We start from the raw sequence: 16,521 nt of genomic DNA on the forward strand, positions 1-16,521 counted from the left end.
AGCTCCAAAAGTGCTCATTTTTGGTATAATTATTCTTTGTGGCATTCTTAGCAAATGTGCTTCAAAAAAAATTCGGTATCAGAATTAATTTCTTATTTATTTTATTGTTTCATGAATTTCTTATGTATTTCATTGTTTTTTTGACCTTTTGTTTTTGTTGTTTTTTGTAACAAAATATGTCACAGACACTTTTTGAAGCATAATACTCCGAAAACAAACTAATTTTAGCCATTGAGAGTAAAAATAAGCATATTTATATGAACCATGTGAAAAAACTCAATTTGCATTGACTTTGTACACAAAATCACATTTTTTAGCCATTTTTGGCCTCACGTGCATGTACAAAAAGTAATGTAACTTCAGAACCGTACCCCCAGGCGTCACAAATTTGGTGTCAAAATGTGCGGGAAACTCAAAAGAAAAAAGTCATGGATCATCGCGGTGAGAGCATTGTGTGTTGCAGAGTAATCATGCGAAATGTCGAGGGGGGGGGGGGGGCCTCTGAGGCCCCCCCCCCCCCCCCCCCCCCAGTGCAGTTAGGGTTAATATCACCTCTGAGTGATATAAAGTAGCTGATGATCCAATCATGTTCGATTATACTGGCAGATATTACATGTATATTCATGAATGTGGATAATGGATGCCAACTTATGCTCATCACGCCAGCAGATATCAAAATCTCATTTCCTGTGACAGCAATCTCAGAGCGTCATGTGACTTGTTCTCTCCCGCAGACCTCAGAAAGCATGCTGAAGAATGCAATGGTGAGATGTGGGGCATCACAGAGGCTTCTACCCTTTGGACACATTCAAAAGAGCGTCTTAACAGAGGCACGAGGTGTCTTACAAGAGATCAAGTGAGTGGGACTGATATCAATACTTTCGCATTTTAGCACTGCAAATGCCGTTCAGCAATGATTTGTATTACTGTAATGTTGCAAGAAATTGTTTGAAAATGTTGATTTGCTAGTCAATGACAAAGGTCCTTTTACCCTTTGTATGTACTATCTTGTTATATGTACTGTTAATTTAAAAAGACAAATATATTGGGGTTTTTTTCTTCCAATTCTGTGCAGAATCTCCTTGGAATATACTTACTCAATGAGTATAAACAGTCATTAAAAGATAATGAACCAAATCCTATAAATCAAGTGCAGTGTATCACAATTACATTCATCATCTCAAAAGCAATTTACAGTAGTTTATATGCATAGATTTGAGATGTTAGGCTTACATGACATTGTTTTCATGGTATTCTGTTGTTCTGTTTGATTGATCAGAGCCATCCTAAAGGAACTGGATAAGCAAGACTTGACGGCAGACAAGAAACAAGAACTGCATGATAAGGTATGAAAGTTGACCATTCTCTTACATCTGGCAATTACTGATGAAAGAAACCTTGCTTGTAATACTACCATTGCTATGTATCATGTAAATTCCCGTTTTGACAAACCTAAAGATATTGCATTGTCTAAAGCATCAGGCAGCGAGCTCTATTTATGTGACAGATCTCCGTTTCATTTTCTCTTTTAATAATGGTCAGAACTCTCTCATTGCATGGAGTGAAACCCCTTCTTCCTTTTTTTTTGTTGATATTCTCTATGAGATGCATCATCTTCATGTCCCTTTAGTCTTTGCCTTGTGCACAGAAATCAGTGGGAAGGATGGGGTAGCAATTAATGCTGACCATGCTACTTGAAAAAAAAAGAAGACTTGTACTGTACAGTCACTTATTAAGAATTAAAAAGCTTTGATGGAAAAGCTTTACTTTACCCTAGCTGTCTTGTCTCCATGCCACATACAGGCAGCATTTGGCTAGACATGTCATACTCGTAGGTGTTAACCCCATCTTGCTGTTTGTTTGTTTTCTCTTCCTAATACCATTCCACTGGACCAAACACAGAGAACAGACCTTAGCTCTGAATTCTACTTGCTGGTCCCCAATGATGACTTCTCCTACCAGTCTATGGATCCGTTTCAAGCCGTTCACCAGGTGGACGAAGCCATGCAGAAGCTGTCTGATATGGATGACCTGGAGTTTGTCGGCAAGCTGATGGTTGGGGCGCAGCACAGAGTTACAGGTAGGGCGCCCTCTTAAGGTCTAGTTGTTTTCTTGTAAAGGGGAAATTTCCCCCCATTAACCCTAAAAAGGCCGGGGGGGGGGGTTGAATCACCCCCCCCCTCGACATTTTTCGCGACTACTCCGCCGCACAAAATTTTTTGATCGCGCCGTTCGCTGACTTTTTACTTTCAGGTCTCGCACATCTTTTGACACCATTTTCGCGAAAATCGTGCATACCATTACGATGCTGCATAACGTTTTATACATGCCTGTCAGACCGAAAATGGCTCAAAAACATGATTTTGTATATAAAGTCTATGCAAATGGAGTTTTCTCTTCTTATTCATAAAGATATGATTATTTTCACTTTCATAGGCTGAAACTAATTAATTTTAGCATAATTATGCTTGAAATAGGTTCTGTCATAAATTTTGCGAAAAAAAATGATAAAACAAAAGGTCGAAAAAACAATGAAATACATAAGAAATTCATAAAACAATAAAATACATAAGAAATTGATTTTGATACCAATTTTTTTTTAAATACATTGTTAGGAATGCTACAAAGAATGTTTTCACCAAAAATTAGGATTCTAGGAGCTTTAATTTCTGATTTAGAGCAAAATGTATTATTTTATGCATATATTAGCATAATTAATTATTATGAGGAAAATTTCCATTTCTTTTTGTATAGCTTGGTAGATTACGCCACAGGTAATGCACGTGCCAAATTTCATGGCGATTGCGCGATCAATGGCCAAGATCTCGGGGGGGGGGGGGGTTGAATCAACCCCTCCCCGGCCACAGAACACCCAAAAAAGCCCGGCCTGGTTAGGGTTAAGGACGATCTCGGTTCTCACAAGCAGTAACAATGTGAAGTAAAAGAAATGTGAGACAGAGATATGACCCTATAAGTAGCAGTCATCTAATGCTGTTTTCTGTGCACACCAGTAACTGGCTGTCAAAGTCATGTGACTGGGCAGTCACTCAAATGTTCCATGACTTTCTCATGAAAATAATTGCTGACATTGCCCGTGCATGCTAGTTTGTGACCAAAAACCACTACCCATGCTTGTTTCATGCACAGCCACATTGTTTGACACAGGAGCAATTATTTTGTGATCCTGTAATGTTGAGCCACACGTCGGCAGATGATTACAAATTCATGTTCTGTTCTTTGAGATGACAATGAATTTACTGTGCATCAATAGGAATGATGTCCTTCAGATAAGAGATGACAGTGTGCACCAGTCCATCAGATTCACTTTTTTTTTTCTCTCTCTCTATTGGACTCAAAGAGCTACTGCACTACTGGCTGCTTCAGCATAACTTTAAAGTTTAGGTTGTAATGTACAAGCTGTAGGACAAATTGCTTACCAGCGATTCTTGTTTCTGTCCTAGATGTCAACCCTCTGGATTACGTGTACCGGTGTCTGGACTGTGACATAGAGCCCATGTCAGAGGATGATGAAGAATCTCAGCTCATTCTCAAGCACATTCACAACACGAGTGAGTACCTTAGTGTGATTGCATTGTTGAATCACTGTAGAATCATGGTATAAGAGCTGCAATGTGTGGGTTTACAATTAGCCAATGCTGCAGTATTCCAGCAGACATCAATAGCAAATAACTGATTATGAGAAGCATCAAATGTCATTCCTTTTTCTATTGTAATACATGCACATGCTAACCTGTAAAGAGTATACAATATGTGATGCGTCATCACAAAAAAGCCATATAATGTAGGGAAAACAATTTGATTGTTTTTGGCAGATATGAATTCGCCAGATTCTAAGCTTTAAATTGATATGTATTTTGCCTACTTTGTTTCAAGAAAAATATTTTTAAGCAGAGAATTAAAATTGGAAAACTGTAAAGGTTACATTGCCAAAGTCAGCATTTCATGCATTTTATTCTTTTTATAATCTTTGCTTTGTACAGGTAACGTGATGACGCACCACATATTACATACTTGTCAAAGCACACAAATGCAGTCAGTGTCATAAAGATTCAGTTGCATTTTGACTCTAAATGCTGTATGAATTGGCCAGCAATCATGAGGTTTTAATACTTTGTTTATCTGCAGTGAGTGCTCTTTGTTAAGTTCTTTCCTCTCTCTTTCCTCTCTCCTACCTCCATCCACAGAGAAGAATCACAATGTACAGGTGGAGAGGATATACCGTGTCAGACGGAAGGGTGCCGATGAAAAGCTGGATGCCTTCCCCGCTGAGAATCGCAAGCTGTTGTGGCATGGGACAAAGCCGTTCAACATTCTTAGCATCCTGAAAAGGGGCTTGCTGGTCTCACCTCTGGGGTCAGGGGTCACGGGGGCGGTCTTTGGTGCGGTGAGTGTTCTACTCTGTGCTGTAATGAAGAGGGTGTTATAGAGTTTGATGTGCAATGTACACATCTCCTGTTGATATTGTGTTAACAGGGCCACCTTGTGGTACAATGTGGTCAGCAGTAGAATAAAGAACAACCTTTTGTGCTCTGGCAAATCTCGACTACATGTGTGAAGTGTCATACCTCGAGAGTTCTGAATTTAAGCTTAAAGGGGGTGGCGAGTAACTGATCAGTGGGAATCAGTGGGAATGCTGGGGGATGATTGTTCCAATTCTTGTGGGATTCATTTAAAGGGGATGGCTAGTAAGTGATCAGTGGGAATCAGTAGGAATGCTGAGGGATGATTGTTCCAATCCTTGTGGGATTCATTTAAGAGTACATTATATACCTATTCTTGTGTGAAAATTATTTGCTTCAGAATGGTCTCATATTCAAGTAATGTGCAGTTTAATGTTTCCAGGTAAGCGTCCCTGGTCAGTGACGGGGCATTAATCTGCACATTACTTGAATATGAGACCGTTCTGAAGCAAATAATTTTCACACAACAGTAGGTATATAATGTACTCTTAAATGAATCCCACAAGGATTGGAACAATCATCCCTCAGCATTCCCACTGATTCCCATCGATCGTTTACTAGCCATCCCCTTTAAGAGTACATTATATATCTATTGTTGTGTGAAAATTATTTGCTTCAGAATGGTCTCATATTCAAGTAATGTGCAGTTTAATGCCCATCACTGTACAGGCATGCTAGCCTGGAAACATTAAACTGCACATTACTTGAATATGAGACCATTCTGAAGCAAATAATTTTCACACAACAATAGATATATAATGTACTCTTAAATGAATCCCACAAGAATTGGAACAATCATCCCCCAGCATTCCACTGATTCCCACTGATAGGTTACTAGCCATCCCCTTTAAAATGTAGTCACCTAAGAGTGAGCCAAGAAAGATCAAAGAAAACAGAGAGGAATTTGGTTGTACAGAGAGGAATTTGGTTGTACAGAGAGGAATTTGGTTGTGCTGTCACTGTCTTATGTCATTAATCTTTTGTTTTCTTCGGATGGGGGGGGGGGGGGACTTTTGACTTCTATGAGAATAAGACATAGATTTCACAAGTTTAGCAATGTTTTCTGTAAAAAGTTTCTATGGGATAATGTTACCATGTACTGAGAGTATGGTATCATGACATCGTTATCATCAGTACGTTTGCTTCATTGATAAATGTGTGACAGTCTGTTGATAAATGTTATGGTAAGTGGTGGGTGGTAATTTAGGCATATCTCATGGAATTGCTTTGTCATTGTTTTTCTTCCAGGGGATATATCATGCGGACATGTTTGCCAAGAGCTACGACTACTGTCACGGTTACTCCTCTGACTGCAAATGTAACTTCCTTTTCATCAATGAGGTAATTTGTTGTCAACTATCTTAAACATGGCGATTTCTTCGTGTTTTCTTTTCAAATTACTATTCCTGACTGCCCTCATGTTATTTGCTACAAACATCATTCTTGTCTTCGAGAATGGTTCTATAAGGATAATGTATAGCTATAATGTAAGAAAATCTGTTTTATCATAGTTAAGTTTCAGTATGGTGTGTCTTCTGTAGACTGAAGTTTCAGACTTTCACCAATTTCCTGGTTGATAATGGTGTTATGACTTCCATTAATGGTAACCATCAAAGCCTTTGTCAAGTGATTCACTTTTTGTATGTTTAAATGACACACAGGAGATGTAAGATGCCTGTCATGACGGTCAATTTGCTCTGGTTGCTGAACGAGAAAAACAAGGAACAAGCAAACAAAACAAACAATGCCAAATGTATACCACTGGCAATTATAGAACCTTTGTTTGCAACAGAGCCAAACAGGATTTTTTTTTTTTTTTCAATCAATGATTTTGACATGTTTGTGGCTGGTTGGTGGTATGGTGGTGTTTGAATAGTTAGCACTTGGATCATAAGTGGCTTATACAGTTATAAGGTCTTCTGCTGCTTTATCCAGGGTGGCCGCTTTAGTGTTGTCGCCGCTCTTCCAGAGGGGCCCTGCTATTAGTATTACCCTAGCAGTGCCAGGTACCCATTTATACCCATTAGTTGGGAGGGACACAGTGGATGTTGATCTTTGCAAGGAAAGGCTGTATTCAGAAAAGATGATATTTCATACTGATGTAATTCCGCCCTGTTTTCATCTTATCTCCTGTCATGCCTCTAGGTTGCCCTTGGCAACGTGCAGAAATACGAGAGTACCCACACACTCAAGAAGGGCTTCCACAGCCTCAAGTACGTTGGCACAGAGGAGCCAGACCCAGAGGGGGACATCCTCCTACCCTCAGGTCAGTGAACTTTTTTACTGGGAGACGTCACTACATCACCTTTAACCTTTGGTGTCAAAGGTCATTTGAGAATCTAATGCCATCAATACTCAGTTTGAAGTTCACATCCCTTTGTCTTCATGAGCAATAGTTTTAAGGAGAAAATGAAGAAGTTGACAGTTCTTTCAAATAAATGAAGAAGAAAAAGAAAAAAAAACTTAAACGTTTGTCAAATGGATTAGTAGTGTATTTCATTCACCACTTTGTAAGTGCATAGTGAAAATAGAGTGAATATGTTACAAATCAGCAGTAGAGCTCCTTGAAATATTTACTGTATACGCCAAATATTTTGCGAGGTTTTTATTTTTGCGAATTTCGCAAATCAGGTGCTATTCGCTAAATGAAAGACACGCGAAAATATTGACTGATCTCGATTTGAATGTGACGTATGCGTGTACACTTCTCCGTTCAGTACAGGACTTCACAATCGCGAATTTAACCGCTTGCGAAGTCGTCGGGAATTCCCGATTCGCGAAAATTTAGACTCGCGAAATATATGGCGTATACAGTATTTGCTGAATTGACTCGACCTCATGGGTGTATAGGACAAGTTCACATTTCCATTTCTCTCAGTAATGACTCATGTATGACATACATCAAGCATGTCTTAGTTGAAATTGTAGCGAGATGAGCTGACCATAATGAGTGCTACGCTTTTTGCAAGCCATGTCAACTGTTCACCAACTTAGTGGCTTCAGATGACTAGTAGTATTGTGCTTGCTATGCTGAGAATCAACTTTTTGATAATGGTGTCCTCTTTCTTGGAGGAAGAAGCATCAAATATATTCAATATGCTTTCCATCTTTACAGGCTGAAGCTGTCTTGTGCTCACTGTAAAATGACAAAGTTGAATTGATGTGTCCAAAATACATACAAATTATGTATATGTGATACGTGTGGGAGACTAATGGTCAGTGTCCAATGTAGTAGACAGAGTTCATGTGTAAAGACCACCCAGGCTGACTTTAACTCTGGACGTAACCAACATCTGAAAAACTTGTGATGCACACAGGAATCTAAACTGGTTTCTGTCATTGATGGTTTTCACACCTCTTTTGTTTGACACATACCTACAATTTTTGCTTGGTTTCAAACCCTGCAGGTGCCGTTCTACCCCTTGGCGAAGTGATGAACAAGGTTAGATATTGGGGTAACAGCAGTGAGTACATCATCGGCAAGGCAGGGCAGACGTGTCTGCGCTATTTGGTGCAGGTCAAGAAATAAAATGTCTCCCAGATGTCTAGTCACCTTATCCCCGCAGGCAGTCACTGTAGCTGGGAGATACATTGAATATCAGGACAACCAATGGTAGTGTGTAAATATGAAGTCTAGACTTTCTGCTGGGACTTAACATGTTATGTACAGTGAGGATCCAACCATGTTTTCTGTGCGGTGATACTTGACTTGATTATAGATCAGGTCATTACATTATAGAATGTAGAAAGCATTGTAGAAAGGCTTAATCCTCTCTATTTCCTGGATTTATTAGTATGAGTTAACTGTTCATTACTAAAATAGGTTATGGTAAGACAGTGGATAGGAGTTGCTTTGATGTAGTCTTGGTAGTCCTTAATCTGAAATGTAAGATTAATTTCAAAGAGACTATGTCCTTGATACATTTTTGTATAACTGGTTTTATGCTTGTTTGTGAGACTTTTTGGGATACAGCTGTTGTGGGTATCCTCTGAGCTTCACCTAATGGCTTTGGCTTTTCCAGAGGAGGGGGCAAGTTGTCTGCTGAAGAAGATTGGTCTTGAGTGTGTGTGTATATGTATATATATGACATAGTGTAGAATAGCCAACAAAAAAAAACAAACAAACAATAACACCACACACACACATACACACAGGTTGACAAAGTCTCGAGATTTCTTAAACAATTTTTGGAAACATATTTCTTGAACTTCATTTTGAAGAGAGAAATGTGTGATTAACATTCTGCTGCTTTTAAACAAATTTGTTATAGACTGCGCCTGTAGATGTTGCAGATGCCGACTAGATTATTTGCCTTTTGTAAGGGATTTTACATGCTTAGAAATGCAATTGTTTAATCAATATGACTTATTTCTTTTGAAGATGCTACCAAGTTTTATGTGTATTGATACATCTTGTATTAGGATGTAGATGATGTGAATGCTTGTCATCTGTCAAGCATTTTTTGACAAGTGCTGACTGCTGTGAAAAGGAATTGGAGACAAACAGTGCTCGAGACAACTCAATATTTTAGGTTAGTGTAAATAGTTATATTTTTCTTGGAAAAACATAACCGAATGTGTCGCGCCTTCTGGCGAAATCGGTGCACATTAAGAAGACATGTTGTACTACTGGTTAGTGTCAGATACAATTTTGTCTTGGATTCATAAGCATGAAAAACTCACTACTTTTGGATATTTTTTATACAAATTTCAGAGTGCAGATTTCCTGCAAACTTTCCATTCCAAGATAGAAGCTTGCTGGATTGGAGCAAAATTTATGAAATCATTTTTTTTTCCCATAAAAATAGAAAAATTTGTGGCCAAGACTGCTCCTTGTTTTCTGTATGGTCAATAATCTTGATTGTTATAGAATATGGAGATTTTGAGTAAGGTTTATGTTTACGTAGGGATGTGTTCCCCCCCCCCCCCCCCCCCCCCCCGTAAATTGATAAAGAAATGAAGAAAAAAACCTCTTTTGAACACCATATTGTGTCCTGCATTTCTCATATTAAATTTGATATGAAATGATATTTACATGAAACAATTTCTAAGGATCATGAGAAAGATATGAGAAACAGACGCATTTTTCTTCATAGTGACGAAAATTGACAAGATCATGGCGTACTCGTAATTTTTCAGTTCTTTTTGAAATGTAGATCATGTACTTCTGATACATGCAAAATGAATTTCTGACCCTGGTTACAAAATCTCGTGATATTTATTACACTTTTAAGAATGTAAGTAAGTCTTAATGCCTGCGAAATTCAGTGAAGGGTAAAACAAGAATTCTAGCATTTTCACTATCCATCTCAAAATCAATATTTTACCTTTATATCTGTAGATACAATCGAATGAGCAGATTTGAATTTTGAATAAATGAACTACTTCTGATGTTATTAGTCTTCATCTCAATTGCTCTCGGAGAGTGCTAATTTTCAATTTACCTGGTACTGTTATTACAACTCTGTTCTCAAATCAATACTGGTTGTACAGTATATTTGTAATGAAACTTTTAACTTGTAAATCATGCATGTGAGAAATTCCAATTGTATAGCTTTATGCATTTTGCCATAAATGTGTTGTTGAATTTGTGAAGAATCGCATTGTCAATTACAAGGTTTCTTTGAAGGGTAAAGAGGCAGAATTTAAAATGACTGCGCATGAAGTTTTGTTGTTGCATGAACAACACCTGGTAAAGACTGAATGTTTTTCTGTTGTAGAAGTAAACCATCTGTGTGCATCTGGAAAGATTTCTTTCAAGCTTGCTTCCCAGGATCAAAAAAAGTACAGAACGGTGTAAGAATTTTACACCCCTCTGTACAAGTAGATTGTCAAAGTGAACCATGAATCAACCATTGCATTCAGTGATGCCACCAAAGACATCAATTGAACGAGAAAAACACTTGCATTTTAAAGTTTATCTTCCCAAGCATGCAAAAACAAAAAACAAAAACAAAACAGTTTCTAGAGATATAGTGCTACTGAGACTCATACTATCGGTTTTAAAAATGACATACCGGTACACCATCAATTGATTTAATGTATGAATCATGGTTGACCGCACTACACAGTGTAAATGAATTTAGTTTCAACAAAGCCAAATGACAGTTTTCCCAATATATTTTGTATATTAGATTCTGCGTTATCATTTTTAAAGTAACTGCCACTTTTTAAAATGATTTCACCTTTTTTTTTTATCTACTGTACTTTGTTTCTGTATGCACAGCACTCATGATTCACATCTCTCAAGCACTGCATTTTTTTTAATGGTTGTCTTGTGTTACTAGTGAATGCTTTTAAATGTGAAACCTTTTATATTCTATGTCTTCTGAAATTTTCTCTTACTGTATGTTTGACGTATTGTTTTAGATTTGTGCTAGCATGTGTAGTTTTGATACAGGATTTGTTGCAGTGAAATGCACAGGCAATGTGATAAAGGGATGTAGAGTCCATCTTTAATTTGGATGAAACATGGAGACTTTTCAGTAAAAGAAATCATTAATTCTTATATGTCTTATTTTGAGAAGACTTCTGGAACACTCCCTTCCCCAAATTTGTCAGTATGTAGTCATCAAGAAATCTTGGTGGATGCTTATGGATGCTCACTGGAGCACAAACACCGCATAGGAAACTCTGAAAATTCATTTGCTATGCTATTCAACTCCCCTCATTTGTTAACATGTTAGACCTCATGGCTAGCATTTTTATGTATTCCTAGAATTCATTGTAGAAATTTCCCCTATTTTAGAGTGATATTCTATGTACTGTATAAAAACTCATGTATAATGCATACCATTTCCCCTTATTTGGTTTACTTTGAAGTCTTTTTTTTTTTATACTGATGTAATGTCTAGTTGATGTTCAATCTCAAACAATAAAATGTTGTTTGACTAAATTCTGCATTCTTTTTTTTTTTTCTTTGAGGTTGGTGTGCCTGAAGTTTATGATTGCCAACACAATTTTCCATTACACGTATATTAGAGTAAAGTTACTATCCAGGATATTACATCTGTGTGTCACTTTTTCTTGTAACCAATTCTTAGGCAATATCTTCCATCATTTTGTTGACCCTGTATTTGAACACCAAATTCTGCTCTGCAGAGTCGCATGGTGGTAGAGACCATGTAGTAAATTTGATTCATGTACACTGTACTTTGCATTTTACCTGGTTTAAGAAAAAAAAAATTAAATGTAGCAGAAAGTTATATTAGGTGGAAAGTCATTAAAAAAAAGAAACATCAATTCATCTACCTTTGTAGTTTTATTCTTCAGCTGCTTTCAAATGGAGACAAATCAGTGAAAGAATACAGGAAATTGCATAGACATTAAGTAGTCATAAACAAATAAGTAAAAAAATAATGGACTTAAAGAGTTGCTGGGCAAGGATTTTGTTTCTGCTATATGACAGCTACACCACTTACAAACATAACATGTATACAAGTATGTATCAACTATTTTAATCTCTAAAATTCCGAATGACTCGACAAAAGGCCAACATTTGTGGGATTTTTGTTGAGTGGTTCTCTTTTTTTTTTTACATCCCATCTTATGACAAACGGATACCAAGATCTAGAGACAAACGAAATACAGAACATGCTGATTATTAACTTGCCAGATGACATCCAACTTAATGTATGTATACCTATTCTCATTGCAAATTTGTCCAAATGCAAATTGCACACCGATGCTTTGGAATGTATTTTTATTCTGTAATGCTACTAGCACTGCAAATTTGACTGAACTTCATTTGAGTTCCCTTTGTTACTTGATGGCATCTAAACTGTCTATTAATAGATGTCCATGTCAGCTTCTTTTCTGTTTAGAGTCAGAAATAAGAGAATTTTGGTTTTGTTTCATTCAAGCATCACATTTCCCTTCCTAAATGGAGGCAATTGTCAACAAAATATCACACCTAGTTACCCCAACATGTTTCTGTACTCCCATTGACAACAACACATATAATCTTCGTCATCTGTGCACAAGGAAACATGAAGATTATTTTGGAAGTTTCAGCTTAGGTCTACTTTTCTTTTACATTGAAATCAACATAAGGCAAGATAGACTGGAAACTGTAATGGGCCACAGCAGACATCACATCATTATATTTCAGAACATTTCCAACACTTCTTCACTGGCAAGGCTAAAAGAATTCAGGCCAGTCAAGTAAACATGTATCACCATGGTACAATTGTATTCCAGTTGTTTATCATGTCAAAATGTTGGCATCTTCATCAATGCACTCATCAGTTTTATCTTCTGGCTGTTCTCTCTGTGCTGAGTGGGCCAACACAGTCTCTTCATCGGCAGAAGTTGGCTCTGATTGTGACAAGGAAGATGCATCTGTCAATGATGTCGGGGATGATTCTGAAGATGGTGAAGTCTGTGGTTCTGATGGCAATGAGTCAACTGTAACAGACGGGTCTTCAGATGCCTGTTGTGGAGATGGTTCTTCAGTGGAATCGTCAGTTACTTCTGTAGATGGGGATCCAGACAGCCATCGTGGGGTGATAGAATACTTCATAGCCTGCCAAAAAGACTTTCCTGTCTCCTCCTTCAGTTTGGGGTCGGTGATGACATTGTATGTGACATTCTTCCCTAAGGGATGGTAGAAGAGAAAAGCACTTTTGTTGTTATTGTCTTTCACATGCACCTCATACAGCTGCTAAATGCATTTATCACACAATACAATTCTAACCCTCTAGGTCATGGAATATCACATTTTTTCTTTTATTTTAAAGATTTTGGCACCAAACAAACCAAGTATACTAAATCATAAGTTTGCTCATACAGGGGAACAAAGCTGCTTGGAACCACTGAAAGCTCCTCTATATATGGGATATCTCGTTACATCAGGGACAAAGAATATGAAAGGAATGGGTCCTGCAAAATGACCGTGTTATATTAGGTATCTCTCTATGACTGTGTTATTAATAAACAAGGTTATACTGCACTGCTAGATAACATTTACAGAGTAACACATTTCTACTACAGCAAACAATAACATAGAATGTTACACTAAGCAATCAGAACAAGATTTCCCTCTAACACTAGTCATAGGAAACTACTTCAACTTGAAATCTATCTCCTTCAATTCGGACAACCAGTGCCTATCTGTGAACATGGTGGTCTCTGTTTTAGCTCTTTTGTTTCTCTGTTCTCCTTGGACATACCGAGTTGAGTTGCTTGAGTAATGACCACTTGGGACTTCAAGACATCGCCAAAAAACTCTGCAGCCACTTTCTTGAGCTTCTCATGCTGGAACACTGCTAGGATGAGATCCCTGGCTGCCTTCTGTGATGCAGGGTCAGAGAGGATCAATACCACCGCCGCCTTGAGAGCCGCCCTGGTCTCAGGGTCATTGATGGCAAGGAGAAGCACCTCCTTGATCGTGGAAGCCAGAAACTGTCTTGTGTGAGGGTCTTCCAGAACACGAGTGATATATTCTATGCTGGCTCGTCTAGTCTCAGGGCTGTTCAGAACCTACATCATAAAGTACCATATTACAAGATGTGAAAAGCTGGCATGTACATGACGATAATGTTTCAAATTCTATTTTGACAATTTATATGAGTGTTTGCACCACATTACACCTTTCCAATGAACAAAAGCTGCTACACTATTTGCTTTGATGTAAGGATGTCTCGAGTTCTGAAAGTACTTGACTGTAACCTATGTACGTCATGGATATAAGTTAAGCAGGATTTACTCAAGATGCAAGTTTGATAAAATACTTTTCGAGGAAAGAAATACATTTTCTGCAAGGAAATATAGAAGTAAATTTCAAAATAAATGTACAGTGTGTATTTGAAAGAACTATCATTGTAATATGAACAATGAATAAGAACAGTTACACTTACCCTAGAAAGAATACGTGGTGCACCATGAAACCGTCTACCACCCAACATTCTACCACCACGGAAGTCTTCAAAGATTTCATCTAATAAGAACAGGCTTTTTTTCCCTATCTGTTACAGAATGCAACATTACCAAAGCCATGTGCAGGATATTTCTTCAAGGGGTGAAAGCACGCCCCACACATTCCATGCCCTAAATTGTTATAATTTCATAACGAATGTCATACTCTAAAAATCTCCTGGTGGGCATTTAGCCCCTGCTGCATACAAGGGGCCCTATTGAGCCTTCCAGCTAATTACAACTGTATTCCACACAGACAAAGTTCCATCTATCCCCCATGCAAACTTTACCTCCTTGACAAACTGTGCAGCCAGAGAGTGCATGTTTTCATCATTGAGGAGTGTGTTCAGGAGGCTCCTGGTAAATTCTTCCGCTTTTCCCACCACCTCCTCATGCCCTAGGGATCGTGAGGCGACCTGGGAAACCTCGACAGCAACATTTTCTCTTATTGGCTCCCACATCAGGTACACTGTGGCTCCTGGGAAATAAACAAACAAACAAACAACACAGAATACCGACGGTTTCACCCCTCAGTTGACATTTCTTTCTTAACTGTAGGTTCAGGCAAAAATATGAACTTATCATATTTGAAAAATATTAGTAAAATCTGACAGAATGCTTACATTTTTAAATCCACACTGTATACAAATAAAACACAAAGCATTATTTCTTTTTTTAAAGACATTAAATGACAATAATCCAGGATTGTTATGACTGTTCACCTTTGAGAAATGTTGCCTAAATACAGTATTCCATAGCAACACAGTGACAATGCTCAACTGGTTGCCTATGGAAATGACGGGGGGGGGGGGGGGGGGGGGGGGGGGGTAAAAGTAGCATTATTAGCAGAATTATCAAGAGGTGCAGTCATGTGTGTCCATATTCTAAGATAAAAGAGAAAATGGGGTGCAATAATTGGTACAGATTTATTTACTATGACAAGCAAGGCTGAAATGGGTAATTGGGTATTAGGTAATTTCGAGGTTTATATTTCTTACACTTCAATTTCCCTCCTTTCTTCTGTCTACATTGAATGCTGCATATTTTTGCTGTGAATACGAAGCTGAAAGAACTGATCGATGCACATGTAGTACTTCATCATCTACCTTTTCATGATGGACTCGGCATCTTTGTCATGACTGTTGACATTCAAGTAACATCAAGTCTTACAATAGTACAAGTTTGAATGTTGGTACATAAAACACCAAATAGCATGCTGCTGGTCACACACAAAAAAACAAAATAGCCATACACAGAAGAAAACCCAAATATCTACTACTGTGCCATAACTGCAAAGAACTAATTGTAGTTGTAAACACACACACACACACACACAAACAAATCTTATTGTATAATAAAAAAAAAGTGTGTGGATTAATATTCCTTAGAAACTGACTGACGTGGATTGACCTGGAACTCACGATTAAAACTACAATTTGTCAAGACACCTTTTGACAGAGAGCATCTTGGATACGGTATATAATTAAAAGTGGGTCTAACCAGTTTTGGTACCGTAAGAACTAGGGTCTAGATAGATCTATGTAGACTATAGACATCATGTTGGTTTTTTTTTTAATGTAACTGACATTAAAAAATTGGAACTCATCACATAAATTGTTGACTTTCTTAATGTTACATACTCACAGACCATTAGTATGATATCCCTTTTAAATAGCTAATAGATATTGTTTTGCTAAACAGATAGAAATCTAGACATCTACAGCTATTTTGGAGGTTACACCCAGAATTTGGTTTGACATTGTCATTGATGATTACCAGCTACAATGCAAAGTGCTACGCCAATCCGGAGTGTTGAGTATCCATGGAAACGCAAAGAATTTTCCAGTCTTCTGAGACTTGTGAGTATAGAATGATGGCTGGCATGTTCTTGAACAGTTGGACTTTTAGATGAGGGTTGTGATGTAGCTGAATACCTCCGTCGACCGCTAACATGCAACTCAGGTGTGCAGATCCGTGCTGTGAAGACATCATTTGCCCGCCAACAGGGAAGCTTGATCGGCATCGCCGAGATCGAGGCCAGATTCTTGAGGTGTCGACCACCACGAAGGAGTTTGTTTTTCTCAAATCGCAGTGTTTGGAGGCAGAGTCTGCTTAGTGTTGTCAT

The 16,521-nt window shown here is 38.0% G+C and overlaps 2 protein-coding genes across 2 annotated transcripts in view; one reads left to right on the plus strand and one right to left on the minus strand.

The window, feature by feature from the left end:
• The window catches only part of LOC139721540 (poly [ADP-ribose] polymerase tankyrase-like), a 66,028-nt gene extending 56,624 nt beyond the window's left edge, over positions 1 to 9,404 (plus strand). The window contains exons 44-51 of the mRNA XM_071632855.1: positions 735 to 856; positions 1,280 to 1,346; positions 1,903 to 2,080; positions 3,462 to 3,569; positions 4,206 to 4,405; positions 5,730 to 5,822; positions 6,627 to 6,747; positions 7,889 to 9,404. Of these exons, the coding sequence (XP_071488956.1) occupies positions 735 to 856; positions 1,280 to 1,346; positions 1,903 to 2,080; positions 3,462 to 3,569; positions 4,206 to 4,405; positions 5,730 to 5,822; positions 6,627 to 6,747; positions 7,889 to 8,010 (1,011 nt within the window). The 3' untranslated portion in view covers positions 8,011 to 9,404. The remainder of the gene's footprint in view (positions 1 to 734; positions 857 to 1,279; positions 1,347 to 1,902; positions 2,081 to 3,461; positions 3,570 to 4,205; positions 4,406 to 5,729; positions 5,823 to 6,626; positions 6,748 to 7,888) is intronic.
• Positions 9,405 to 12,687: 3,283 nt separating this feature from the next.
• On the minus strand, positions 12,688 to 16,521 carry LOC139721541 (uncharacterized). Its single transcript, XM_071632856.1, has 4 exons — positions 16,173 to 16,521; positions 14,687 to 14,874; positions 13,652 to 13,961; positions 12,688 to 13,076 (listed from the first exon to the last, which is right to left on the minus strand). The coding sequence occupies exons 1-4, from the start codon at positions 16,519 to 16,521 to the stop codon at positions 12,688 to 12,690; spliced, it is 1,236 nt and encodes a 411-aa protein (XP_071488957.1).

Source organism: Diadema antillarum, unplaced genomic scaffold, assembly GCF_040938485.1.
Source record: "Diadema antillarum isolate AM-2024a unplaced genomic scaffold, OU_Dant_1.0 scf00000145, whole genome shotgun sequence".
Classification (NCBI taxonomy): domain Eukaryota; kingdom Metazoa; phylum Echinodermata; class Echinoidea; order Diadematoida; family Diadematidae; genus Diadema; species Diadema antillarum.

What these genes read in the sequence shown, in the direction of transcription:
- LOC139721541 (XM_071632856.1), bottom strand. Translation starts at nt 16,521, where the DNA reads ATGACAACACTAAGCAGACTCTGCCTCCAAACACTGCGATTTGAGAAA. An exon ending in CTGCACAGTTTGTCAAGGAG is followed by an intron (nt 13,962 to 14,686) that starts GTAAAGTTTGCA and finishes TTTATGATGTAG; the next exon opens with GTTCTGAACAGCCCTGAGAC. An exon ending in TACTCAAGCAACTCAACTCG is followed by an intron (nt 13,077 to 13,651) that starts GTATGTCCAAGG and finishes ACCATCCCTTAG; the next exon opens with GGAAGAATGTCACATACAAT.